This window comes from Catharus ustulatus, chromosome 2, assembly GCF_009819885.2.
Source record: "Catharus ustulatus isolate bCatUst1 chromosome 2, bCatUst1.pri.v2, whole genome shotgun sequence".
NCBI lineage: Eukaryota > Metazoa > Chordata > Aves > Passeriformes > Turdidae > Catharus > Catharus ustulatus.
Genome location: NC_046222.1, coordinates 104,724,844 through 104,751,934, shown reverse-complemented (window position 1 = coordinate 104,751,934; position 27,091 = coordinate 104,724,844). Strand labels below are relative to the sequence as shown.

Sequence of the window (27,091 nt, the reverse complement as noted above, 5' to 3'; positions counted from 1 at the left end):
GTACCAAAATGAAGTTTCTGCAAAGATATTTTCTGTGATCCATCATGATGACTGTGTTATTTACATAGCTTCTTCCCCACCTTTTCCCTAACTCATCCACAGTCTTAAAAAATTGCTCACAATGCAGTCTAAGTAAACTTGCATATATATAATGCAATTTAGCTGGTTTTTTCCTAACAAACCAGTTTTATCCTTGCCCTTCATGCCTAGGGAAAAACAGTTCTAACTGGCTTTTCTTCACATTAATAAATAACATATGGGTGCAGTGACAAAATGCAAAGCACATGTCCAAATTATCTGAGCATAAAATGCAACCTATGCAGACAGTTAAAATACATGTATGTAAATATATGTGTATAGGTATACATGAGATATAGGTATATATATATACATATATATGTGTATAATCCCAAGACTAAAATGCATTTGATTATTCTCTACTCTTGTCCAGAAACTCCAGAGAAAGATTTATATTGCTCCTTTCATATTGGTGCATGGAATTTTCATAGATCGTAAACTGAACACTTTGTGACAGAGTGAATTAGGCTTTACTTTTATCACATCTCACAGCTAAGTAAAACAAAGACCATTTGTACATCCTAGTCATAGATCTATGCTGTGAATTAAGTGAAGAAGTCTACCTTATGACTATCATCTGTACTGCTTCTGAACAAAATGTCAAAACCTAAATTCCAGCTTCATTATCTCTGCTGTCAGTTGCTTTCGAAACAATTGACCTTGGCTGTCTTCTGCACATTTTTTTCTCCTTTGGTTCTTCCCAGTATAATATTTGTCAGATCCTCTTCATCCTCCATCTCCTTAACCCTATCTTTCTTTCTTCCTAGGCTATTTCTTTACTGAAGAAATAAATTTAACTAGTCTGTGCTTATCGTTTATGTAGATATCTGTCCAAAGCTTCTGCTATCCAAATAAAATCTCTGATATCGTTCTGAAAGTTACCAGCCAGACATTGAGATATCAACCTCAGTATATTAAAAGAATACTTTTAATCTTCATCTGACTGTTCTATTCTCTGTATATATAGCCTTGATGTTTTTTGAAAGCATTCTTATCTTACACAGTTGCTCAAGATTTTCATCTGGGAACCATCTTCTTCTAAACATGTGTCTAGCTAGATACAGGCAATACGTATAACTTGCAAACTCTCTGCACAATATTACTGTCATAAGGACTTTTTTTGTCCATTGTGAATCAAAAATGCTTGGTTTGTGTCTTAATACTTTGAAATCTATTGCAGGAACATCCATTCTTTGACCTTGCAATTTGCCCTACTTCAGAAATTCCATCTGAAACAATGATAAGTTTTCTTCATCCATCACTTCACCTATGACTGCACAAAGAAATCTGTATTGTCTAGCATATGCTGGCAATTTTTTCACACAGAAACAACTTCTTTCTGGAAACTCTTCACAACCTGTCTCACTGCTTAACTCTTTCAGCATTGAGAGATCAAAGACCAGTTCCAGACAACACTCAGTCTCATAGTTTGGGTGTAATCTCTTCTCACCCATGCTGGTTTTGAACAGTCCTGGTCTGCTCAAAGACCAGGTTGAGATGGTTTGTATGTATGACCAAGCCCTTGGTAGTAACTCGCACATGACAAGTTTGTAATACATAAAATTTGTATCCACATCTGATGTAACTGTGCCTTTCAAATTCCTCCATGCTGATACAGCCCAGTGTCATGACACACGAGGGAATCAGTAATGAATATCTAAAAGAGAGGCCCAGAGCAGCTTCTGCACCTCCTGCATGGTCATACCAGCAATATGGATATTTCTAGCACCATTAATTCAAGCAGATTGCTTATTCTTCTTTTAAGACTCAATACTCAGTATCAAAATCCATAAGGAATCTTTACAAAGTCAATCACTGCATGACAGCGGGGAGAGAGAAACTGGGCAAACAAAACTGAGGTGATTTTAGTCAATGTCTGTGACCTTGTACTGAGAGGATTTAGATAGAATCCCACTAGGCACCCAGGAGGCACTGCATTAATGCTGGAATTCACCAGGGAGAGGGGACAGTATCCCTAAACCATCCCTCAGGTGTGTAGACCTTGTAGTAGTTATGCTCCTGAGATCAGTTACTCCTGAGATCAAATTTAAGAAACTACATTTCTAATATTAGTGCCTTGCAGGCATTTTAGGTGTGGTTACTGATTTTTAAGTGTGTTTTCTGGGTTTTAAGTCAAAACTAAGTTAAATAGGCTTCAGCAACGATTTTTTTCTCTTGTGAGAGAGTGTTGATTCACAAAAGCTTGTGTATGAAAGTCTGAGTGTCTGGAGCAGTTACCACTCCCAGATATTTGCTCTGATCCTCTATGGAGAAGTAAAAGAATCTTCCACTGCTGTGCTGGAATCCTGCTGGCCTTCCACTCTGGGACAGTAGTGAAGCACACCCGAGTCAGGACGGGGAAGTTGGTGCAGTCTTGAGATCACTGGAGCCTTTGAGGAGGTTTCCCTGTGGCACAGAGCTCTGTAACAGCACTGGTGAATTCAGTAACCAAATCACACCCTAACAAATGCGATACTGAAGCTAACAGGTTGAGGTCAATCTCTTTAATTGCATTAGAAATTTACACTCTCTAAAGGAGTAAGTGCTGTAGAAAGATGAATTTGGCAGTCAGGCTGCTACATTATTTTATCATAACAAAGCATCTGAATGCAGAGTTGCCTGCCTTTCTGTAGGAGAAGCAGGTGTATTTGTTTTATTCTGAGTGGTTTATGAAATGAATGTTACCAAAGAGCTGAATTCATGCAGTATAGTCTCAAGTGGGTGTGGGTTAATCACAAGAGCCAGGGAAAATATGACTTTCTAGGTCAAATGTCTTTCAGACATTCTCATTACATGAAGGCCTGTAGATTTCCAGCTATAAGGCCAGGTGTGCACACAAAGAGCAAACTTAGGATGCCAATTTCAAAGAAGTTGAAGATGCTTAGGTGTGATTGAAATGCAGTTTACAGTTAATTAAACCTCCAGTAATTTTTGCTTTACATAAATTAATATTTATTTTCTGTGTTGAATTAAGTACGTTTCTTAAGTAAAATATTTTGCTGTTAGATTCAGGAGATGATAGAAAAAAACTTTAGTTGAACACATTAGACAAATAAAAATAAAAATCTACTTGTATATTTGTTATTAACACTTGTTCCAATTTTTGTTTGGCCTTTGAAGGACAGACAAAATATTGAAATGAAGCACCAGCAAGAATTAAAAAAAGTTTAAAACCTCCAGTAATGGTTCTACAGGATACATTTTTGGAACATAGCTGATATTACAGTAATTTCACGATTATAAGCCACACCATTTTGACTAAAATTTTGATCCCACCCCAGAAATGCAGCTTACACTCAGGAGCTGCCAATATATGAAAAAAGTTCTGAAATTTCCCAACCCAGAAGTGCAGCCAGGGTGCCAAGCCAAGCACCTACCAGTAAAACCAAGGATTGCACGATTGTTACAAATTGGTTACTCTCTTGTGCAGTGGGTGGAGGCGGGCTCCATGCCAGCAGCACGGTGGGGGGGAGGCGGGGGGTCCCTCCTGCTGGCCCTGCAACCCAGAGGGGAGGCGGGGGGCTCCATGCCCACCTGCCACCGCGGGGCAGCGCCAGGCCAGGGCGAGTGAGTGGGGCGACGGCGGCCGGCCCCAAGCGGCCCTGCTGAGTGGCGGTGCCGAACTGGGCCACCTAGCCCCATCAGCAGCCCTGAGCGGGCCGAGCCTGCCTAGCCCTGAGCCAAGCCAGTAAACCCCGCGATCCCGCGATTCTGTTACTAATTCGTTACTTTGTTGCACGCGGGTCCTCACTGCGAACGACAGTGCGGCTTATAATCAGGTGCGGTTTGTAATCGTGAAATTACTGTACTATTAATTTTTTCAGAAAACTGTGGACCTTTTTTTGCCCCCCATATTTTGATTATATTCTTCTCACAGATAGCTGTTCTTATTTGAGTTTATTTGTATTTCTTTTCATTAATACCCTCTGTCCCAAGGGTTTGTCTGACAAGTTTTTAAAAAAGCATTGGTAGGCTTCTGTGATTCAATATCTACAGCATCACAAATCATGGTCATATCATGAAATACATTTGAACTTTTCCTTAAGCCCCTTGGTTAAAAGAGGCTGCTTGGGAACCGGTCTGCACTTTAATCCTTGGAAACATACATCAGTAAACCAGAGGCGTGTTCTGTAAAAAGTCTTGATGGAAAAAAAATAGATGTTTCATAAAAATAAGATCTTGCAAAACTAAAGGTGAAATTCCTCCAAAGGCACTTTTTTTGAGGGTATTATTTGTGGCTATCAGAGGTTAAAGAGCTGTCAGAAAAAAAAAAAAAAAAGAAAAAAACCCCAAAAAACCCCAAAAAACCACAAACATTTATAGTTGCCTTCCTTTTCCTCTAATACAGACATAGTTTGGTTGTTTCAGCATGAGTGCCCTTCTTCACTCTGTGACAGCTTGGAGAAACACTATTAAAGCACAAGGATTTGTGATTTTTCTTTTCATGATGTGGCTTGTAGGGAAGATGATTTGGAATGAAGCTCCCACTGAGACAAGCATGCAGGAAGATCTCTCAGTCTTTCAAAGCAAGATTCATTTCTTTGTTATTTAGATGTTTAGATTTTTAAAGATCACAAATAAGAAAATTTAGGCCCCAGTAATTTGCTTCAAGTTTCACTTCTTTAAATAAGTCTTTAAAACAAACTCATGTGTTAATATGAAAAAAGATTTTATATTTTGCTACACAAAGATCTTACCTGTTGATTAGGGAAAAATAGAGCGAGAGGGCTCCTGGGTGACTATTTGCTTGTAATATTTATACAGTCATCATGTTATAATAAGAACTCTTTTTTAAAGCTGAAAAATGTGAATTTTATAACCAACAGAAATTATATGTATCTATATTACAAAGGATAGCTAGGAGATCAATAAAAATGGAGGGGGAGAAAATTGAGCATGAAAGTATGAGTGTTGGGAGCTTCCCCAGAGCTGTATATTTTGAATACTTGTTGCTAATGAATGACAGATCATAGTGCAGCCTAGAGGGGGGCCCGGAAGGGTGCACCACCACAATACCACCTGTGGCAATCTCTGGTAAGATAGGCTGGGAAAACACTGTTTTCATGCCAACAGGGAAGAGTTTTGACCCTCCCTCTTGGTATGCATCAATGAAATTTTGGTAAGTTGGGTGAAATGATCAGAACAATCTTAGAAAAAGTAACTTGTCATTGTATCCATCCAATGTGACCACTGATACACCACTTGTTCTACGGCATCTGAAACTAAAGCTGCTTTAATACAAAATATTTTCAAAATCTGGAGTTCCTAGGTGTTTATGTTGTTATTAAGAATTCCTTCCTAACAGTTAATTGATAACCAAAGTTAGTACTGGAATTAGTGAAAATTCATTGAAAGTCTGTTGGATGATGTCTCTACGGTCTCATATATCAGCTACATCCCCTAATCTCAGGGGAGAGGGGAAATTCTTCACTGATTTGCCTCCTGTATTGTATCTGACAGCTCCCAACCCACCCACCATTCGAGAAGAGCTCTGTACAGCCTCTTATGACACCATTACTGTGCACTGGACATCAGATGATGAGTTCAGTGTGGTCTCTTACGAGCTGCAGTACACCATCTTCACTGGGCAAGCCAACGTTGTTAGTGAGTATAAACCTTCTCTTTTCTTGTTGTTCCCTCATGGTTTCTATGCAAACCAAGTGTCTTTAAAGATAAATATACTCCTATGTCAAGAACAAAAAGAAAAATTATTTTCTAGAAAGATTTAAAGCCAAAATTTTCAATCCAAACCAATAATGATTTTAAAAGGGCTTGAAATTAAGAATTACTTCAGTTAGAATTTCTTATGTCTTTTTCTGGCAGTGCCATTATTGGGAACTTTCAAAGACTAAACCCATCACAAGTATTGTCTATAATAACAGGACTTGTCTCTTGCATCCCAAGTCCCTTTTTGCAGATGTAGCAAGTTCAAAGGACTCAGTTCCATTCTCTGCACTAGTCAGGCAATGTGCACATGGAAGCTTCTCTTGAGCTGGTCATTAGTTACAAGTGCAGCCCCATTGTCATTTATAAACTTGATATCTGGACCTTTGTCTGAAATACAGATTAAGCCCTTCCCTGGATTTTTATTGTCTTCAAGGCTACAAAACATAGATCTCAGTGACCTACAGGCTAAGTCAGAAAACGTCAGTGGAACAACAATTTATATGCTAATTTGGTTTTTCTTAAAATGAGGTTAACAAACATTGTGTATTTTGTATTATTACACATTTTTAATAGTACACTCTATGTTTTGAATCTGTGACTTTCTTTAATGACCGAATTTATTTAATTGGATTTTGGATTGTTTTATTGCTAAATAATTACTCCTGATAGAAAAAAATATATATTGTCAAATCTTTGGTCATGAAGTCAATGTTTCTGGATTCAGTGTTCTGCAATCGTTGGGGTCATTGATTATGAATTTGGAATAGTCTCAATTTCTTCCTGGTCCCTGTATATTTAATGGGAATACCACTAGCTGACACATACTTGTTTTATTAAACAAGGATTCTGAAATGAGCCAGATCAATCAAAATGTGGAGTTTGTTCAAGTCAATATTTAGATAGGGATCTCATCACCACAGAGGGTTGGTGTGTTTTTGAGTTCAAGAGATGCCTGGACAGATCATGTAAGAAAAATACACTGAGAGCAATGAAGTGCAGTGAAGGGGCTCTGGAAGTCCCAGATCTGTAAGCTGTTGGTGCCTGGGAGAGCAAGGTGAGAAATGATCATTGTGTGGTTTCCCTGTTCCTTGAAACCTTCCTCCACCCTCATCTTTCCCCATCATCAAATACCCTGGCCACGCACTAAGGTAGAGAGGCTTAGGGAGGAAATGTTTTTCTTCTTGCAAAAATTTTTGCAAGAAGAAAATCTGTTGAGATACTTCGATGAAAGTCAAAAGTGAAAGTACTTGGGCATGTTAACATGCTTTATGTTGGTGGGAAAATGGTATGGTCCATGCCAAGTTTGAGTACTGAGCCAAACTCTCCCACTGACTCCTCTGTTACTGCGTGTACCTCATCTTCTCCATCACTGAGCAGGAGTTTATTTTAAAGCCATCTGAAAGGACATCTGAGGATTCATGTACTGGCATCTCAATACCTTTTTTAAGTAGGATACTGTGAATGTATTATAGTAATCAGGACTGACTGAAAAAAGAAGACAGATTATTGAAAATTTGATGAATGTTTTGTCAAAACCTCCATTTAGAATTTCCCTAGAGTCTGATTTTGCACTGCAAAACACACTGCAAAATTTAAGGCTGTTGGAAAGACCAAATAAACTTCAACACACACTTCTACATCTGAACAAGATGGATAATAAAAAAGTATAATAGTAATTTTGCAAAAATTGAAGCAAGGTAGGTATGAAAGGAAAACCTTCCCTGATTAATCACTACCAAGCAGAGAGGACTTAACGATAAGCCACTGTGATGATTGTTTTCTAGTCCATTTTTATCTATGGCTTTATGCTGTGCAAGTCAATTATTGGCACTGAGTATGAACATGGCAGCAGCAAAAATTGTGCCATTTCCACAGCTTTGGGATGTGGTATTTTACTCCTTGCTTACTAGTGAATAAGTAACAAGGTATTTCTATTTTAGACTACTGCGGGTTTGCCATGTAGAGGTGAAAACTTTGATCTGCAAAACATGTATCAATAAGTCTGCTTTCAGAGATGCAATATAATTTTCAAGCATAGCACAAAGTGCTCAGTATGCAGTCTGAACTTTCATTTTACCATTTTGCAAAAATAGGCAATTAAAACTCAGACGATAAATTACCACTTGAGAAACTTTGTTTATAAAATGCACTGAAGATCTTAAATGAAAGTAGAAAGAAATTAAAGAATAGCTCTTTTTTTGTTTTGTTTTTATTTTGTTTGGATTTTTTTGTCTTTGTTTTCTTTTTAAAACAGAGCTAGTTCTTATGCAAATATCCTGGTTTAATTGAAAGATATAATGTTAACCCAAATTAAATACATGCGTGTATAAGTATGTATGAAAGGCCTTTCTAAATCTTATAAAGCTTTTTTTAAAATCTCATTCTTTAGACTTGAACACCTCCAATGGTGATCTTCCTGCCAACATGCTACAAATCTGCCTGGGTTTCTAAAATGTGGGACTCTCCCAGGTCATTCCAAATTACACTGGTATTGGAGATTTGCCCAATAACATCACAGAATCATAGGATCACTTAGGTTGGAAAAGACCTCTGAGATCATTGAGTCCATCCATGAACTTCACACTGCCAAGTCCACCGCTATTACATGGCCCTAAATGTCACATCCACAGGACTTTTGAATATTTCCATCATTGGTAATACCACCACTTCTCTGGATGATCTATTCCAATGTTTGACCAGCCTTTCCATGAAGAAATTTTTTTCCTAATATCAAAATAGACCTCCCCTGGTACAACTTGAGACCATTTCTTCTTGCCCTGTCAATCCCATCTTCACTTTACTCAGAACACTGCTTGGATGTTTATTCACTTTGTTGCATTATATTCTTGGTCATGCAGAAGGATTTAATATCACACCTGTTACAAATGGCTTTCCAAGGCTGTTCTTAGAATATCACAGTGTGCCTTGGTAGTGCTGTTGAGCACTGAGAGCTACTCTCACTGTAAGTGACATTAATAGGTGCTGCACTGCAGCCTTCATGTTTTGATGAACTGAAGATAGGCTTGTGTTTTGGGTTTTTTTTAAATCCTGTTTTAGACTTTGGGTTAGGAAAAATGCCTTCCTATTTATGACATATGCATGCTGTGGCACATAACCGAGTTTTTATTTCTCTGTCACATCCCAAAAATTTCCATTGGTATTGTACGTTGCATGTAGCAGATAATGTAAACAGGGTCATAGACTGACTTCAGTTCTGTGGTTTTTTTGGCTATGAATTAGCCACCAGGGAGTAGCTCTGTTACTGCGTTAAACCAACAAGCTTTTTCCCTCGAGATAATAGCAATCACTTTGCATACATACCCACCTACCGTGTTAATGGAAGCTGTAACTTTGGAATCTGTTTCTTAAACCACACAGCCAGCCTGCCTGCACTTTCCACTCACAGTACATTTCCCCCACCAGAGGCATATATCATCCAGAGATTGCTAAGAATTCAGTAACAAAAACAAGCAATACTATGTTTTTTTAGTATATTTTCTATCCAACAAAATCAACTATATTCTTTTTTATTAACTGAAAAATTGGAAAGTTAACATTTGATGGCCAAGGTCCAAATAGAGTATTTCATTTGAATCCTATTTCATACAGGAAAGATTATTTCCAAATGTGGCCAAACTTTTTGGCTATTGAATGCTTGGCAGACCTGCTCTGTGCATAAGAGCAATACTGAACTTTAGATTAAGGAGGCTTTTACTGAAGAAGTTGTTCTCAGTTATTCCATTTGTACATTTGCATTTCTGAGAGGCAGCTAATCACCTGCAATCTGAATATGGTAAAAGCTTTTAAAATTACTTTGTCACTAGCTAACTAACATGCATTATAATTTCATTATCCCATTTCAATAGATTTTCAAGTATTCATTGAGTATGCCCTTTTTTAACATCATGGATTTGTTACAGTGTGTTTCAGGATGGTTCAAATTTTTCTCTACCTCTGATACAAGATTCTTCAAGAAAAATACGTCTCTCCCTTCTTGACAAAAAGCAGTAAATCATTCTCTCTCACCTAGTGAAAGCAATCAGGATTAATGAGTTATACAGACTAATTTCTAAAAAATCACTCTGTCAAGGATACAGTGCACTACTCTCAGAACCTTTTCACTGAAGTTTCTCTTCCTTTGAGAAAGGATAAAAGTTTTTGGAAGAACCTAAGACAATTAGGAGCCCAAGCTTCCATGAAAAACAGTGAATTTATGATTCACCAAATAATTTTTTAATATTCTAGACTTTGCCTCTTTCTGGAAGTTTTATTTTAATAGAAGAAGATTCCTTACAGTCTTCAGATTTGCACAAAAGCAAATTTGGGATAAAACCAAGAAAACTTTATCATCTTTAAAAGTATAAAAAGGGTGTATTTCTTTAAAAAAATTCAATTTGCTTTGCAGAAATCCTGCATATATATTTCTTTTTTTCTGATGGCAATGAAGAGTGGGGGTGGAGAACTATCTATTACTTTCGCCTACCTTATTTGCTCTACCAATTTGAATTGGTAATAATTTATTTAAATAAAACATTTTACAATAATTAAAATACTCAAGAGGTTAATTAACCTTCCCGTGACTTCTGTGCTCCTTTTCCATTTTTCAAGAAAATATTTTATTCAAATCCATCAGTGTAAATTTTAGGAGGATTTTCACCTTGGGATTTTTCCCATCTGTTTTTTAAAGTGCATCAGCAACCAACAGCAGGGAAATAGCTTTACAAATTATTACCTCCAGACTCTGAGAAACTTGTTTTGAAAACTCACACATCCTGTACGAACATCACTGTGCTCACTGCATCATTCCAGGATGTAATTTAAATTCTCTACATTTTTGTAGGCTACAGTTTTAAAATACATTGTTTTACCATCTGCATAACCCTGCAAAAAGCCCTGGGATTTTGAAACAAGAAACCTGAATGCAGCCCGGATTAGGAGTGGGTACAATAGGAGACCCTTGGCTCCTGCTGTTGCACCAGTGAGGAGATGTGTACTTTTCCACTTCACCTGCTGCCACCGGCAGGGAACTGAGAGGGCAAACACTTCCCCTGGATGCCAGTGTGATCAGGCTGCTTGTTCATTTCCCTGAACTTCCTTAATCATATTCTTTTGTATTCAGAGAAGAAAGGCTGTCCTGACAGGACATAACTGGAGACAAATTCCTTTGATGCAGTGACAAATTATTCTTTCATACGTAAAAGCTTAACTTGGCTGCCACTAATAACTATTCTCCCTTTTGAAGGAGTTTGTACTTGTAGTTTGGGATCATCAATTCTTCATTCCCAGGATTTTTGATCGAAGTACAATTTAAAGCCTGTTACCAAAGAGCTTACAGTCAGAAAGCACAAGAACATATCATGAGTCCCTTGGTGCTTAGGCAAGAGCTGAGCTTGTTAAGACAACGAGGTTTTTCGAGCAAAGTAACCGAGTCAGTCACTGCACATCCAACATTTATTGCACGTCAGTAGTCTGGGATGCCTAAGAGTGGAAGGACAAAGAAAAGAAACCTAAGATGTATTCTGTCATCAAGGAGGATAGAGCTTTCCTCTAGAACATGAGTCAGGTAAAACAGGAGGTTTCTGACTCTCTCCATCGACTGTGCAGAGAGTTTAGGATGAATCTCTGCTCTGCCTGCCTCTCAAAAATGCTTTGTAATTCAGGAGAATTTTGAATTTTGAGACACAGACTTCATAATACTTAGATTGAAATTTTGAATTTAAAGTCTGTTTCTAATGATCTTTTGTTACGAAAAGCACATATCGTATTAGGAAGGAATCTAGCAGAATGGCCATGACTTGTCTATGAGTCTACAAACCTGTATCACAGACCCGTTTCTTTCAGGTTTCATAACCAGTAGCCTTTAAATTTTGTTTTACATAAAGTTTTCATATTGTCTGATATGCAGAGCTGAATTACTACTGAGTTCTAAAAGATTGTCTTCATGAGTGATTTTCTGGTAGAACATAAGTTAATAGCTGAAAGTTGTCTGTAAATAACAGCAGAATGTGTTCTATGCCCAGTAAAGACAGAGGCCAAGAAGTCTGTCAGGCTGCTAATCCAGTCAAGCCTTTTTCTGTTAATTTTTCCAGCCTTACATATGTGTACACATGCATGCACATCCATTTTCATCTATCTATTTCTGGCTGTATAAACATATAGTGTTGGGAATAGATATACTCTTCATAAATGTTAATTTTTTTCTTTATGTAAACATCTACAATAAGAAGCTGGGGAATCCATTAGACCAGGAGCTGTTCCAAATATACAGTGATGGAACTGTATGTATGGCTGATTGACTACCATTTCATTTATAACACAGTAGGAAAAACTTATGTGGATTTAAAAGTGAATTTTAATAGGGTATTTTCCTGTTTTGTTTATGATATTGATACTGCCTTATTTTACTTACTTCCTGTGTATTATACTTCTGTGGTAGGCATCAAATGTAAATCAAATATAAACCAGAAAGGTTTATAAATGGAAAGTTTTCCAGCTCTTTCCCAGCTGGCATCTCAGCATGAGGATATAAATCAAAAAGTTGCATCCATTAAATTTACTGACTTAGATTACTTTCTGGCAAAGTCTGAAGTGCAAGAGCCAAAGGTTTCCCTGAAGCCCATGCTCTACCCTGTTTGGCCTCCCATGATATGCTTCAGGTTCTGAAGAATGCATACCTGGGGACTGTCAGCAAAGGTGCCTGCCCAACCCTCCTGCCTTTACAGCTTACGTTCATTTTGTGAGGTTTAAACTGAGTTCATTAATCCAAACAGTAGATTGATGGGATCTCCATAATCCTCCAGTTCTTAAGCAATAAAGAATGCCTTGTGCTGGGATATGAAAAATCTCAGACTGCTAGTGTCTCTGCTGAGCCATTTCTTAAATGCCCACTTTTTATGGTTCACTTCACATAGCAAGAATTTAAAAGGTACCTTGGCTGAGGGTTGATAAAATGAATTAGTGGCTTTAAGTAGTGGCTCAGTAAATGCAACACTTTAAAAGGTACAGAAGCAGAGTTCATATTGGTCGTTGGGTGCCTGGGAGTGCTCTAAATGTCCCTCTGTTACAAAGTGTTTCATGTGCTGTGACCGATGTGCTCTGTTGAAATTTGCAGGTTTATGCAACTCAGCCGACAGCTGGATGATTGTTCCTAATATCAAACAAAACCACTACACGGTGCACGGGTTACAGAGTGGCACGAAGTACATCTTCATTGTCAAGGCCATTAATCAGGCTGGCAGCCGGAGCAGCGAGCCTGGCAAGCTCAAGACAAACAGTGAGTAACACAAGATCAGGATGCACCGAGTCTTCTCCTTTCTGGCCTTCCTTTTTATGTCTGACCTTTGAATGATACAAGAGGGCAGAGAATTTAAACTCTTTTAAAGTGCTTTCCAAAATGAGAGCCACTTATTTGACATAATTCGAGATTGCTTGAATCTTCTGTAGTGCAGAAAATATCTTGGGGTTTTTTTTGAGAGATATGTCTGTAGTGTGATCACTGGAAATATCACGTAGGAATGAAGCCATCACTGGTTGAAAATACTCTTTTGTGGTTTTGTTTTAATATCCTCTCTATTATTTTTCCTCTACAAAGCAAAAACTTTTCTTACATTTGTGGTAAAACATTTTATTTTTGTATAGGGTTCAGAAGATAATTGCTAGTCTAATTTTATCCTCCAAAATTATCTCTTATTTAGGATATTGGAAAACTTCTTAGCTTCAACCCCCTTATTTTTTTATGGAGTTCAGCAAGGTGGTAGACTAGTCGGAGATCCCACTTCAAAAAAACAATGATTACTCAAATTATTAGCAGATGTAGAACAGCAATTTTAAGACTAGTTTTCAGCTGTTTTTTCCTCTTTTCCCAGATAATCCCTCAGTCATGTAGTCATCATGGGCAGCTCTGAGAGCTGGAAAGGAAGCACTGGGATTTGTGCATCTTCTGAAACCTGCTTGTTGTAGGGTAGGGTGGTTGAAAAGGGGTAGTGAGTGGTGCAAGAAGCAGTCTGAAGAGAATGACATGTACACCTTTCTGATTTCCTCCTGTTTGCTATTAACCTGTGTGATGTGACCAGACACAATTTAGTACAGAGAGACATCCTTCAGGTACTGCTCCAGCACACAAAGGCTTCTAAGCAGTCAGAAAGGCAGGCAGGAGGTTATGTTACTGCTGTCACGCAGTAAGAAATTGTCCCCAAGTACTTTCCAATGGGTTTGTTCTGTGTTTGGTCATAATATGTTGCTAAAAGCACAGTGCAAAAGTAGATAACCTTGAACAGTCTGTATCTTATTTTTAAGTACAGTAATTTCATGAATACAAGACGCACGGAGTATAAGCCGCATCTCTGGGTGTTGGCAAACATTTCCTTCTTTGTTCATAAATAAGCCGTACCTGAGTATAAGCCGCTCTGTCGTTCACAGCAAGGGCCCGTGTGCAACAAAGTTGCCAAATTGTAACAGAATCACGGCAGGGTGGGGGTTACTGGCTCGGCTAAGGCTGTGCAGGCTCGGCCGACTCGGGGCTGCCGACGGGGCCAGGTGGCCCAGCTTGGTGCTGCCGCTCGGCGGGGCCACTCGGGCCCGGTCGCCGCTGCCACTGGGCTCGATCACCCCGGTCCGGCACTGCCCCGTGGTGGTAGGCGGGGACGGAGCCCCCCCCGCTCCCGCGGTGGTGGGCAGGGAAGGAACCTGCCTGCTCCTGCCGTGGCAGGAGGGGGCAGGAGCCCCCCGCTTACCCCACGGGCCGAGGGGATGGCAGTACGGAGTCCCCGCCTTCCCCCCGGGCCACAGGGATGGCAGCACGGGGCCCCCCCGTCTCTACCCCAGGCTACGGGAAAGGAGGGAAGGAGGGAGCTCCCCTGCCTTGCCCCCCACCCCCCGTGCTGCCTGCAGGGAGCCAGGCTCCACCCGCGGCACAACAGAGTAACAATTTGTAACAATCGCGAAATGCCGGCTTTTACTGGCAGGTTACTCGACTCGGCGCCTTGGTGCCTCGGTTTCCACTTCTGGGCTTGGAAATGTCAGAAAATTATTCACATATTAGCCGCTCCTAAGTGTTAGCCGCATTTCCGGTGTGGGAGCAAAATTTTAGTCAAAATGGTGCGGCTTGTATTCGTGAAATTACTGTACGTATGCCAGTGCCACACACAGGCTTCATGAGAGGTCTAATTTAAATTTTCTGTGCATGCCATCAAATCTCCTGATTAGATGATTTTTCCCTTGATATGAAAGACAGTGAGAAGGGGAAAGTGCTTTGTTGGACCACAGCAAAGTGGAGTGGAGTTGTACTTTTCTAGTCGTCTCCTGGTGGAGGTAAATGATCATTCTGCTTTCTGACACAATGAGCAAGCCTGTCAGAATTGTGGTGGGCTTTATATATCTGCAAGGTTTGGTTTACCAAAAAGCTTCCTGTTATTGTCTACAGACCTTGTGCTACAGCCGAAGATACTTGCCAAGAGCAACAGCCTGAGTAATGTTATTGCACCATATTATTTGGACCAAGTTACAGTTCACTTCCTTCCTTTTAATGCACAGTATCCAGCACCACATGGGCATCCTTCCAAAGCAATCTTGAATTGTTGACTGTGCTTGTTACAAATAAAACTGTCAGTGAACAAAGAGATAAGTCTAGTGCTTCTTATTTTCAAACTCATTTTGTGGAATTTGAAATCATACTTTTTGTAGGAATGATGAAGATGTTATTATGGAGCTATATCCCTAGAGAACTGATAGAACACAAGTTATTCTAAATCTAATATGCTGTGAAAAAAGCAACCCTCAGACCTTTATTAGCATGTATATTGGTTTCAATTACATGCAAGAATTAGAGTATTCTGGTTACCTCTAGGTCAGAGATAATGGACATGATGATTATGCAGGGCTCTTTTCAGGGATTATCAACACGGGGAAGTTAGTGCACAATGAAGTTGACAGTAAACTGACAATGCAATGGAAAGTAGCTTTTGCAGGGAGCAGAATAGGTTAGTCTATCTCAAGAACGCCTGAGAGGAGGAAATTAATATGGTTATGTAATCTTGTGGGGTTCTTAGAGGCTTGCTAATCCACTCTCCTTTTAAAAATCAAAGCCAAGCCATTCTTCTGTCATCTTTGTTTCTGCATCTCTAGGTCAGCCATTTAAACTGGACCCCAAATCTGCTCACAGAAAATTGAAAGTGTCTCACGATAACTTGACAGTGGAACGGGATGAAACATCATCCAAGAAGAGTCACACACCAGAGCGATTCACGAGCCAAGGGAGCTACGGAGTAGCTGGCAACGTGTTCATCGACAGCGGGCGGCACTACTGGGAGGTGGTTATAAGCGGGAGTACATGGTATGTGTATAAAAATATATGTGAAAAGAAACACTACCTCCCACCACGCAGGTGCTGGCACAGTTTCTCTGATAGAGATGGTAGCAGAGACATCAGGAACAGTGTAAGAGCAGGCCGAGCACGTATTTTCAGATAGTTTGTGAGATGAGTTTCCCAGCCTCCAGCACCTTTGGACTCCAGAAATAAATCTTTCAGATTATGCACCTTTGTATTTAGCAGCCTTCACACAACTTTTACTCCACAGCCGGAGTTAGTTGATTTTTTGAACCCACATACAGTATATTTAAAGATTATTTTTTAATTGGAGGGATCAAAAAGTTTCATCTTGTTTACACAGAAATAACTTTGTAAATGTGATCAGTTCTCTACTAAATGTAAAACATTTTCTGTCCTTCACTATAAAAAAATAAATAAAACTGAGGACAACTTGATGATCCAGTTTAACAGGGGCAAAGGTCAGAGGTCAGATTTGCTTTTCGGAAGGGGACATGAAGCAGCAGAGCTGTAGGTCTGTGCCCCAGGGAATGAAGCAAGGGGCAGGAAACAGAAGACTGCTTTCCTTCACTTCTGAATGATCCTCTGTGTCATATAGGGGTGTATTTCAGAGAGCCTTTAGTCAATGGAAGAGATGTTATCCTTTGGTATTCGAAGACATCATGATGAAACTTAATGGAGTGGAAAAATCAGGATATCATGATGAAACTTAATGGAGTGGGAAAATCAGTAGGGTCTTCAGGTGTTTCCCACTGTCTCAAAGAAGTAAAATGTTTGTCTGTGCCAGTTGTAAGGAATGGGGAAAAAAAATTTATGGCACATTAATCTCTGTTGGTTGAAAGTCCAACAAATACTGCGGTGTCTCTAGAACATGAGGAACTTTTGCATTTCTGTTATATATGATAAATCAGGTATTTTTCCTTAGTATCCATTAATGAGACCATTTTCACAATCCTTCTACCCTGTACATCTTGCCATAAATTATGGTTTGCAGAGCAAATGTCTTCACCTACAGTTGCTTAACTTGGCCTGAAACCCAGTCTCAAAAATGTTCATTTGAATCTGAAAACCACACCAACATCTGGCAAAACATATCTGAAAATGGCAAAATGGGGGTGGGGGGGTGTGAGGAGGGGGGGTGATGTTTAATGCATCCTTTGATGTTTACTCTTGCATTCCTTCTTCAGAGCCATGTATTAAAGGAGCAAGGAGAGATCAGATTAGCTGACAGATAGCAGTATATTTTAAAATCAATGAATTCCTCTGTATTCATCTGTTGGAAATGGAAATTTGAGGTCCAGTGATTTAAACTCTGGGTTGCTGCGTATTCAACAATCTTCCTTTTCAATACCAGAGGCAAACCCTCAAAAAATTGCCATAGCTACCAAAGTAGAAATAATACTATGAATTTCCCTGACCTCTCAGACCCAAAAGAGAATCAGGGAAAACCATTAATTAAGCCTGTGCAGATGTTGTGGTGGAACATCATTTAATTAGAGCTTTACTCACAGCAGTAAGAGGCGGGAGCATTCCAGTGAGTCTTTTGGGTTAACATTTGACTTCAGTGAGAGACAAAATGGAAGGAAGCATTTGTTTCCTTGAGAGGTTCTTTTGTTTTACAGGTATGCTATTGGTATTTCCTACAAGTCAGCACCGAAGCACGAGTGGATTGGAAAGAATTCTGCCTCCTGGGTGCTTTGCCGCTGCAACAACACGTGGGTGGTGCGGCACAACAGCAAAGAAATCCCCATCGAGCCCGCGCCCCACCTGCGGCGGGTCGGGATTCTGCTGGACTACGACAACGGCTCCCTTGCCTTTTATGATGCTTTGAACTCCCTACACCTTTACACTTTTGACATTACATTTGGCCAACCAGTGTGCCCCACGTTCACGGTGTGGAATAAATGCTTGACCATTATAACTGGCTTGCCTATCCCTGATCACCTAGACTCCTCCGAGCAGCTCGCGTGACTGCTGAAAGCCAAAAGGTAGGACGGCACATCTTCCCAGGCACACATCTTCCCAGGCACACATCTACCCAGGCACACATCTTCCCAGGCACACATCTACCCAGGCACACATCTTCCCAGGCACACATCTACCCAGGGCAACCAGGCAGCGCCACCAGGAGCTTACCCGGAGCTGGCGGATCCATGTGGCATCCCAGACAATGCTGTCGAATTTGGGGAAAACTGACAAGAAGAGAAAATCTCTTCCTGTGTATTTTGTACTGAAGGACAGGAAACGGCTTTAATAATATCCTAGAACTTTTTTTTTTATTTTTGGTTTTGTTTGGTTGGTTTTTGTATTTCATCTCTTACAGGAAGATTTATAAATTATTTATAAAAATAGAAAAAAAAAAAGAGAGAAAACTGAAAGTCTAGTATGGATACCTGGGAAATGACTTCTTGTTGTTTTGGGGGTTTTTTTTGCACATTAGTGGTCCTATTAATTAAAGTTCCATCATCCTTTTGAATAATTTTATTTTACAGTGGTTAATAGCAGGAAATTGGAAAGATGAAAACTGCACAGTGGACAAGTCAGCATACTGCAGGTTTTACTGATACCAACATTAGTGGTCTCATTACCAGCCTTGTTGAGTATGAGATCTCCCAATTTCTACTTTGCACATGGGAGTGTGCAGACCAAAAGAACAAAAATAAGCAAGCAAGGAAGTGGAGCTCACCAACACAGCAAAAGAATAAAGTTTAATTTACTTTTGTTCACAGGGCAGTGCACTCTCTGTTCATAAAAAACATGTGGAATATCTCCTAGAAATGTGAGTGGATAAATCATCTGGTGATTTATTTTATTGATGGCGATATTCCCATCTACCAGTGCTTCGCTTTTGCCTTTGGGAAACGTTATAGAATCACTGAGGATGTGGAAGACCGATACCATCTCTGAGAATCAGCAACACTGGAGGAGAACAGCCAATCCAAGGTCTGACTGTAGACTAATTTGATAAAGCACGGCACCGTTTAAGGATGATTGATTGATTGTAATAGAAGATGTCACGGTTCTGATGGTAGACATGTGAATGCTCATTGCTGATTTTACAAGGTTCAACATAGCAAGCCCAGCCAACAACTCGGAAGTGAGACATGCACCACCTTACCATTGGTTTTAAATTAAATACAAATGTTTCATTGTCGTACACTGTGTAGTGTCTAGCACAAAGCAAGAAAATCTGTTTTACATGTGCTGTATGGAGGAACACTGCAGCTGGAGTTTGCTCATAGTTAGCATTGTCCCAGGTTGTTTGGGAAAGCACAGTTCACTTTGTGAATGAAAAGTAGAGAGTAACCTCTCAGCAGCAGTAGGAATCTGCACAGAGAGACCCTATATTCATCCTGGTGTGAAGGCAAGAGTGGTTGTATGTACTTTATCTCAGAGCTGAATCAGGTGCATTTTTTCCCCTTTCCCTTTACAGATAGAAGCTTTTTGTAATTATTGCAATGCTTATGTATAAATGATCATTTTGGGAGATGCTTGAGGTATATGACAACTTTAAAAGAATGGTTTTCCTACAGTGTTTTGTTGTTACTATGCAAGTGGTGAAAATCTGCCTGTGTAGAGAAAAGTTAAATTGAATATCAGCTTTAAAGATTTGCTCAGTAATTTATAACCATGCTTTAGGTGTCTTTTGAAAAAGATGCCTTAATGCACTTTGTTCAGTAATGGGTCCAGAATAAAATGGTCCCAAGCTCAGCTTCAGATTTTTTACATACTGATTCTCCAGGTACAAAGCTCTACTACAGTTTGCCTTATGAGTATATAAAAAATTTATGAACAAGATGAGGAGAATACGTACATGCCCATTTGTTTGTTTGGGGTTTTTAATAGAAAATAAATGCCTTTCCATGCTTCTTTGATTTCCCTTTATATGCCCTGCTAACTGCTTAAATAAATGGAAAAATATCTGGCAGTACATTGTTGATGCCATGGCTTTCAGCTAGGCAACATCCCATATTTCACAGGTAGGAACTACTGATCTTTCCCAAATATACATAAAAAAGCAAAATGTGTGCGTATAGCGAACCTCAGTGTTTATCATAGTGTCATTAATAATCAAGAAACATATACCCTCAAAAATGAAAAAGTAAATCAGTCCCCAAGCATTAGATTTTAAAATTGAGTACAATGTTAATGGTACAATCTGATATACAATGCCCAGATGATCTGACCTGGGATGTTTGGGAGCTAGCTGACATGGTATGAAAATTTTGAATATGAGTTGACAGGAGATGTCTGATGCAAAGCAGTGATAAAAGGATGCATGAAGAAAGGACTTTTATTCTAGGGTTATTGCCAAGTTTCTGCCTAAAAGGAAGGAGTGAATTACCAAAGTAAATGTAGCAAGGCTCTGTATCTTCTCTTTTGCAAGAAATATTAGATCTAGAAGCTGATTTCAGTAGTGGAGAAACTGAAAACACTGCTCGGTGTTTGGTTATACAGTGTTGGCAGAGATTGAGCTGGATGGAAATAATACCATGAATTTGGAGAGGTCCCAAATGATTTTCATTGTAAAGATAGAGCATGAGTCTAAAGACACATCATGGTTTTGGCCAATGGAAAAAGGATGGTCTGTTATCTACAGACCTTGCTGTATCATCTTTATTTTAACACAGAATACTTCATTTGGAGCTAAGCCACATTTTTCCAATGTGCTATTAACTGTCAGTACTCTTTGTGCATATATGTTTGTGTATATATGTACACATATGTATGGGTATACACGCACCAGCATATGCACAAATATCGTGTGTAATTTGTGTATACACACCCATATGTATATACACATACAAAGTGACAGCGATTAGTCAGGTGTTCCTTTTTTCTTGTTTCTTGGACAATTTCATATTCTGTATGACAATGAGGAAACAAGTTTGCTATGAATAGTATTCTTCTGGACGTTTTTTAACAAACAGAATCTGTTTATTTTACAATACTTGATTCAATGCCTGATTAATCAATAAAAACTTGCATTTGAAAATGTAGCATCTGTGGTCTGTGGCATTTTGCATGGTCCATAGTAATTAATTGAAATCTGGGGGAGCAAGTAATTCTTGTATAAAAAATAAAACATGGTACTTTAATGTTGCATGTGGTCTTAGATGAGGATTTTTCCCTTTTATTTTGAAAGTTTTGTGACTAGGAATGAGGTAACATTGTATAATGCTGTGTTTAACAAAAGCAGATTTTTTAAGAATAATCTGCTGAGATGCAAACAATGAAAGTGGTAGATAAAGCCTGTGTTTGTTTCAAAAGTGTACTTAAAACCCAATTTGGGGTGCAGCAGAATTAGAGAAAAAATAACACAATCTCTTTAGGAGATAATAGCAGGTCAGAGTAGTGTTGAGCCTGAGGAAATGGAAGGGTGGGGGAATATTTTTCTCTGAGACCGGATAAGATTTTCCATGTGTTTGACTTTTATGTGTTAATGCACACCTAACAGAAAAAAAAAAATCTGTCTCCAGTCTACTGTATTTTCCCATTGTTGGCTTTCAGAGAGCAATAACGTTGCTGCTTTTTCTGCCATTAGTTTATTTTTTATCCGTTTTGGAAATCCCATTTTTCAATTGCTCAACAAAGAGACTCTCAGTGAGCAGAGGGTCCCAAGGGTAGGAAGCATAAAAGTCTCTCAGGTCTGGGTACACTATGAAAAACAGGAAATCTGCAACTACAGGTGAAAACACAGTCTTCATTATTTTAGCAATAGTAGATCACTAAACAGCAGTGTGCATCATCTGTTTTAGTCCTGTGTCTTAATTGCAAACACTATATTCTTTACATGTTAGAAAACGCAACAGGACACCATTGAGAGCACAAATTAAAATGTCAGCTCATTAACCAGTTCATTTTGAGATGGCCAACATTTATAGCACCATGAAGTACTGTGGAACATGCCATTAAAATATTATTTAATAACACAGTAAATATTTATTTTCTAATTATTCACATAAAACAAATGTCTAGTAGTTAGCAGATTCTGCTTTTAGTTGCAGTAGCACAATTTTCAGATAAGCCCATGCACCAAAACAAAGTGAGGATTGCTAGTGGCTCTCATCTGTGTCTCCAAAACTGAGGGTATTCATTTTAGTTGGGAACACTGTTTCAGTTTGTGGTTTAGGAGTGCAGAACTGCTGGACCCACACAGGAAGCACACACCAGCCCCTCAGTAACTGGCCAGGGCACACCTGGCCTGAAGGCTTTCAGTGAGGCAGCTTTGGGGGGCTGGTGATAAACAAAAACATGCACAAGTTGCTTATGGAGTGATGTGCTGGGAGTTTCCCTGTTAAACCATTTCTGATGTATTTTCACATACTGTTCTTTGTAATAGTTGGAAGTGTGTCTTGAGATAGAGGGATGTAAAATGCAGAATTTTCCTGTCTTAGTGAGTTGGTTGCCCATACAGAAATGAGCACAATGTTTTTGTCTTCACATTGAGGAAAGTCCTGTTCCCTTACCAGTTCTGATGTTGAGCTATTTGTATTTAATGTTCTTTCTGAAATGAAAGAAACCCTGTTTACATTTTAACTTTTGAATTAGCACTCGATTTTCATGTAAAAAATTAAGAGACTACAGAGCAGTGATGTTAACAATGCTTTCAGTGTGGGCTAGATTCTTGGTTTGGACTGTGATGTTTAGGGCATCTGTGTGTGTAAATCAAATCTCTGTACCAGAACAGACTGATGTGTCATTCATGTGGGAGTTGAACAGTGCAGGTGCAAGTGTTTTCTTCTGAGATAGGCTTTTGCATTAAATCCACTCTTTGAGCAGAATATTCTGTTCTTTAATTTTTAAAATTGGTTTTCTGATTCAAGTGCAGACCCAGTTAATGAGACTGTAAATAATACAATCATTCATCATGTTGCTAATTTTAGCAAGCCCTGCCGAATCATGTGCTTCTGGCAGGTCACTGAACACCTCAGCTGTAGTCATAACCTTTACAACCTCACCTCCAACGTGAGGACTGATGCTGAAGATGTTGCCCAAGTGTGCAACTTTCCCAGTGGGATTCATCCTGTTGTGAGTAAGGAACTCCAGCACAAGTCATGAGACCAGTTAGAGCTGAGGGACACATATATTGCACAAGGCTGATATGGGAAAGATATGGGCTAGAAAACCATCACTGTTGAGGCAGTTCTGGTTTAGAAGAGCAACAATATATTAGGAAGTTATGAAGTCTACTACAGTGTGGCTGACAGTGGCATTATTACTGCTGCCTGAGAGAGGAATGGAGTACCAAAAGAGGGAGTTCTGGAGCAGTGCTGAGAGATCACTGAGTGACAGGCAGCTGAAAACCTGCCACCACTGCCTGCCTTGGCACCATGCTGCAGCTCTGCAAAGCAAGCCTGCACCTATTCATCCTTTTGTTCCAGCTCAACCTCAACCCACATTCCCAAATGACAGGAAAAATAATATTGCAATTACATATTTGAAATCCTAACCTGAATAAAAGCAGCAGGGCAAGGATGAGAGCCCCAGGCCTTGATCCTCCTTTATTCACCTAGATTTTTACATCTGCTGACTTCAAAGGAGATAGTCCTGATTTACACAGAGGTAGTAAAGCCCATGAATCTTCACTTTCCAAAGAGTCAAACCCAAGTGAAGCAGGAGCCCCTGTGAGAACAACTCAGACTTCCCATTAAATCATGTCTTTGGAGAAAGTACTTTAGCTGCTAGCAAAAGTGCAATTTCTCATGAGCTGTTTCCCAAGGCCAGCACAGGTGTGTTTTAAAATGTCTGGTTCTTTTAAAATGTATGGCTCAATAACATTCTTCTTGTGTGAATTGTTCAGGCAATGTTTTTGCTGTGGGAACAATTCTCTTAGCAGGTGCTGTGTTACTTTTATAAAAATCTTGAGAGTGGCAGATACACACAGTATGATATAATGCTCTAGCATAAGACTATTGTTCTTGGACTTCCATTTAAAAATTTAAAATAGCTGAAAAGTTTAGAAGTCTGCTTCCATTAACTGTCCTAATTTATACAGTTATTTGAATTCCTAGAGATGTGTCCTCTTAAGGAATAACACCTCATTTCTTGTTAATACACATGGACAGATAGTAATTAGAAGTATTCCTGAAAAGTATGAGTCCTTACAATAATCTATAATCAAACCTCTAAAAGGCAGCAAATGGAGCCTTTGTGTTTTGTATAGTCATTAACCAGGAAAAAAAACAACTATAGCTATTCAGATCACTGAAACATAACAAATGACAGCTAACTGCTGCATGACAGGATGGGAAAAGTTTTCATTAGCAGTTTTTTACTTCAGCCTCATTTTTATTTTACTTGAAAAACAGACAATTCCACTTGAAAATGTTTCTCTGTAATTCTTCTATTCCTTCACCTTTCTGTTTTCAGTCTCATTTTTAGTTTTTAGGTATTAGAGTTGCAAGAAGTGTGTGTTTCAAAATGTTGGCTTTATTTTTTTACTTTCTTAAAAATTGCCATTTTCAGGATATGCACAAGAAATGAAATAAGAAGTCAAAATACTAATGCAATAGAGCAGCTTGAATGTTGAGAATATTTTTGTAGTATAATTTAAAGAAGGACTGCAGATAAACCTGTCAGTCTTCTACAATTACTGAATTATTTGATTTCATTATTCTGGTCTTAATAGCATTGCTCTCTAATTAAAACAGCACTAGGAGACCTGATTAAGGAGCACAAGCAGAGAGACAGTAGATTATTTTAGAATAACCCTGGAACCAGCTCCCCTTAATAGCAGTAATATATATATTCAACCTCATTAATGTCAGCTTGGGGGTTTTGGGGTTCTTTTTTTTATTATTAGTATTGTATGTCCTCACTAACAGTAGTTCTCAGCCTAGAAGTAGGTGTCTCTCTTGGGAAGCATAGATTCTATTCCCTTATGGAATAGCAAAGAAGTCCTCCCTGTGGCAGGTGTGAAGGTGGTGCCAACACAGCGAGAGCATCTCCCACCAGCAGAGGATTGTTTGTTCTGTATTTCTGTCATCTTGTTCATGCAAGCAGTAGTGATGGCCAGAGGATGAAATAGATTCATCCAGATTTGTAGGTACAGAAAGAAGTGGAAAGCCTCTTTGTTGCATTAGTAATTATAACCAGTGGCACATACAATCCAGAACTAGAAATTAGCAAAAGGAGATTTGTTCTTTCATACAATCAATAACATATACATTTAATTTCTTCTAGTGACTGTGGCCTCTGTCTCAGTTTGTCAGTTTACATCCACATGCTCCTTGAACATTTGTTAAAGTTGGAATTGAAAATGTCAGGGCTTTTTTGCCTATTAGGTTTCAGTGAAACAACATTTTTTTAAACAAACATTGCTGATATAAGTTAAGGCAAGTTATGGCAGAGAGCAGCGGTGAGGGAACAATGGAGGATTCAGAACAGGTGCAAACTGAGTTCAGAACAGAATAATATTGTTTCTCTTCTAACAGTGTGGTCATAGAATTACTACATTGCATATATTTAGACAAACAGGGTGTATTATTAAGAAAGTGCCCTGAGTTATACTGTAAATTCTAAAAGATGCAAAAATTGATGAAATTAAGATAAACCTTTGAATCACATACACAAAAAGAGAAGGAAAAAGTTATTTATTCACTATCATAATTCATATTCTCCTGCTTCCTTCCATGGGAGGGATGAAACAGGAATTATTTGTCTTTCCATTTTTATGAAGTCACCGCTCCATATTAGTGTTACTTGGAAACCTCTCACAGGATGAAGAAATTTCATAGGAACAAGTACAGCGTTGTCAATGATCTTAAAGTCTGCATAAGCCATTAGCCAGTTTTCAGGTTGAATTACCATCAAGTTATGAATGCTTTCATGTGTATTTAACTGCGCCAGGAGAAACATGTAGCATTTAAAAAAATAAAAGTGATCAATCAACTACAAAGCTGCTACTTGGTGTAGGGAGAGGAAAATATTTTTAGGGACTTGTACTCATGCTAGTTCTCATGCACAGAGAAGCCTTAAGTCCTGACAACCTTTTATCTATTTTTGGAACTCAAAAGCTCTGCAAATCATGCTGAGGGTCTGGTTGTTGTATGTGGGTACAACTCACCCCAGTATCCCCACTGTCCCAATTATTCTGGCTTTGTCACAAGTAGAAGGAGAAGCAAGCCAGCACCCAAAGTCTTCATCTCTAATTCTTCCCTGACATTTCTCATGGCATGAAAAGTAAAAGCACAGGATGGCCACATCGTGTGTGGCAATAGAATTATTCTATAAAGTTTTAAGCATGCCTCTCTGGGATAGAACCTGACCCCACAGAAAGAGAGGCTGAACTGGCTCCAGTAGCAAGGTCCAGACATTTCTTAAGTAGCTTTTCCAGCTTCTGCCATAGTCAGGAAAGGAAAGGGAAATCTACTGCAGGACAGGATGGCACATTTTCTAAAGGCATGTCCAAAAGGATCAAAGGGAAAAGTTTAGCTGTCATTCATCCTCATAGGAAGGTCTTCATGACGAGGATGAATACATTTTTCCATGTTTCTATGGAAGCATGGAAAGCTGCCTCCTTATGTGTCAGGTTTGGCAGTGCTTGTGAGTGGGCAGCCCCTCATTTCATTTGAAGAGTGAAAAATCATTTTCCCACAATTTTTCTTCCCATTCTCCTAAAAGTTTGACAAATGGGAAGAAAAAATTGTCAAATTCTGATGCATGAAGACTCATACCACCGAACTTCATTGTCAAAGTGAAGAAAATCCAAAAAAACAACAAAGAAAAAACAAAGCAAAACAAAACCAGAAATGCAATGAAACCTCTGTGTGCAAAACTTTCATTTGTTACAACTGACATATCTGACATTTTCAATCTGCTAGTATTAAAACAGTAGCAGATTAATAGTACTGTTTTGATAGTAGCAGAAACAAAGTGGAGGATTTATCATGACTGGAACTCTGATAATGTAAGGGAGACATTGAAGTTGAAGGCGGAAAGAATATCCCTGGGAAATACACCTACGAAGGTAAAAGCAGAAAACATTGAGTCTGGTAGAAGCTCATCTGGAAGACTGCA

General features: G+C 39.0%; 1 protein-coding gene across 6 annotated transcripts in view; it reads left to right on the top strand.

Annotated features, from left to right (window-relative positions):
- MID1 (midline 1) overlaps nucleotides 1-23,881 on the top strand; it is a 240,584-nt gene extending 216,703 nt beyond the window's left edge. For 4 of the 6 annotated variants that reach the window (XM_033052708.1, XM_033052706.1, XM_033052705.2 and 1 more), the window contains exons 7-10: nucleotides 5,539-5,682; nucleotides 12,857-13,018; nucleotides 15,868-16,075; nucleotides 17,692-23,881. In XM_033052708.1, the coding sequence (XP_032908599.1) occupies nucleotides 5,539-5,682; nucleotides 12,857-13,018; nucleotides 15,868-16,075; nucleotides 17,692-18,040 (863 nt within the window). In that variant the 3' untranslated portion in view covers nucleotides 18,041-23,881. The remainder of the gene's footprint in view (nucleotides 1-5,538; nucleotides 5,683-12,856; nucleotides 13,019-15,867; nucleotides 16,076-17,691) is intronic. The other 2 variants (XM_033052710.2, XM_033052709.2) reach the window with 2 other exon arrangements.
- Nucleotides 23,882-27,091: the final 3,210 nt, after the last annotated feature.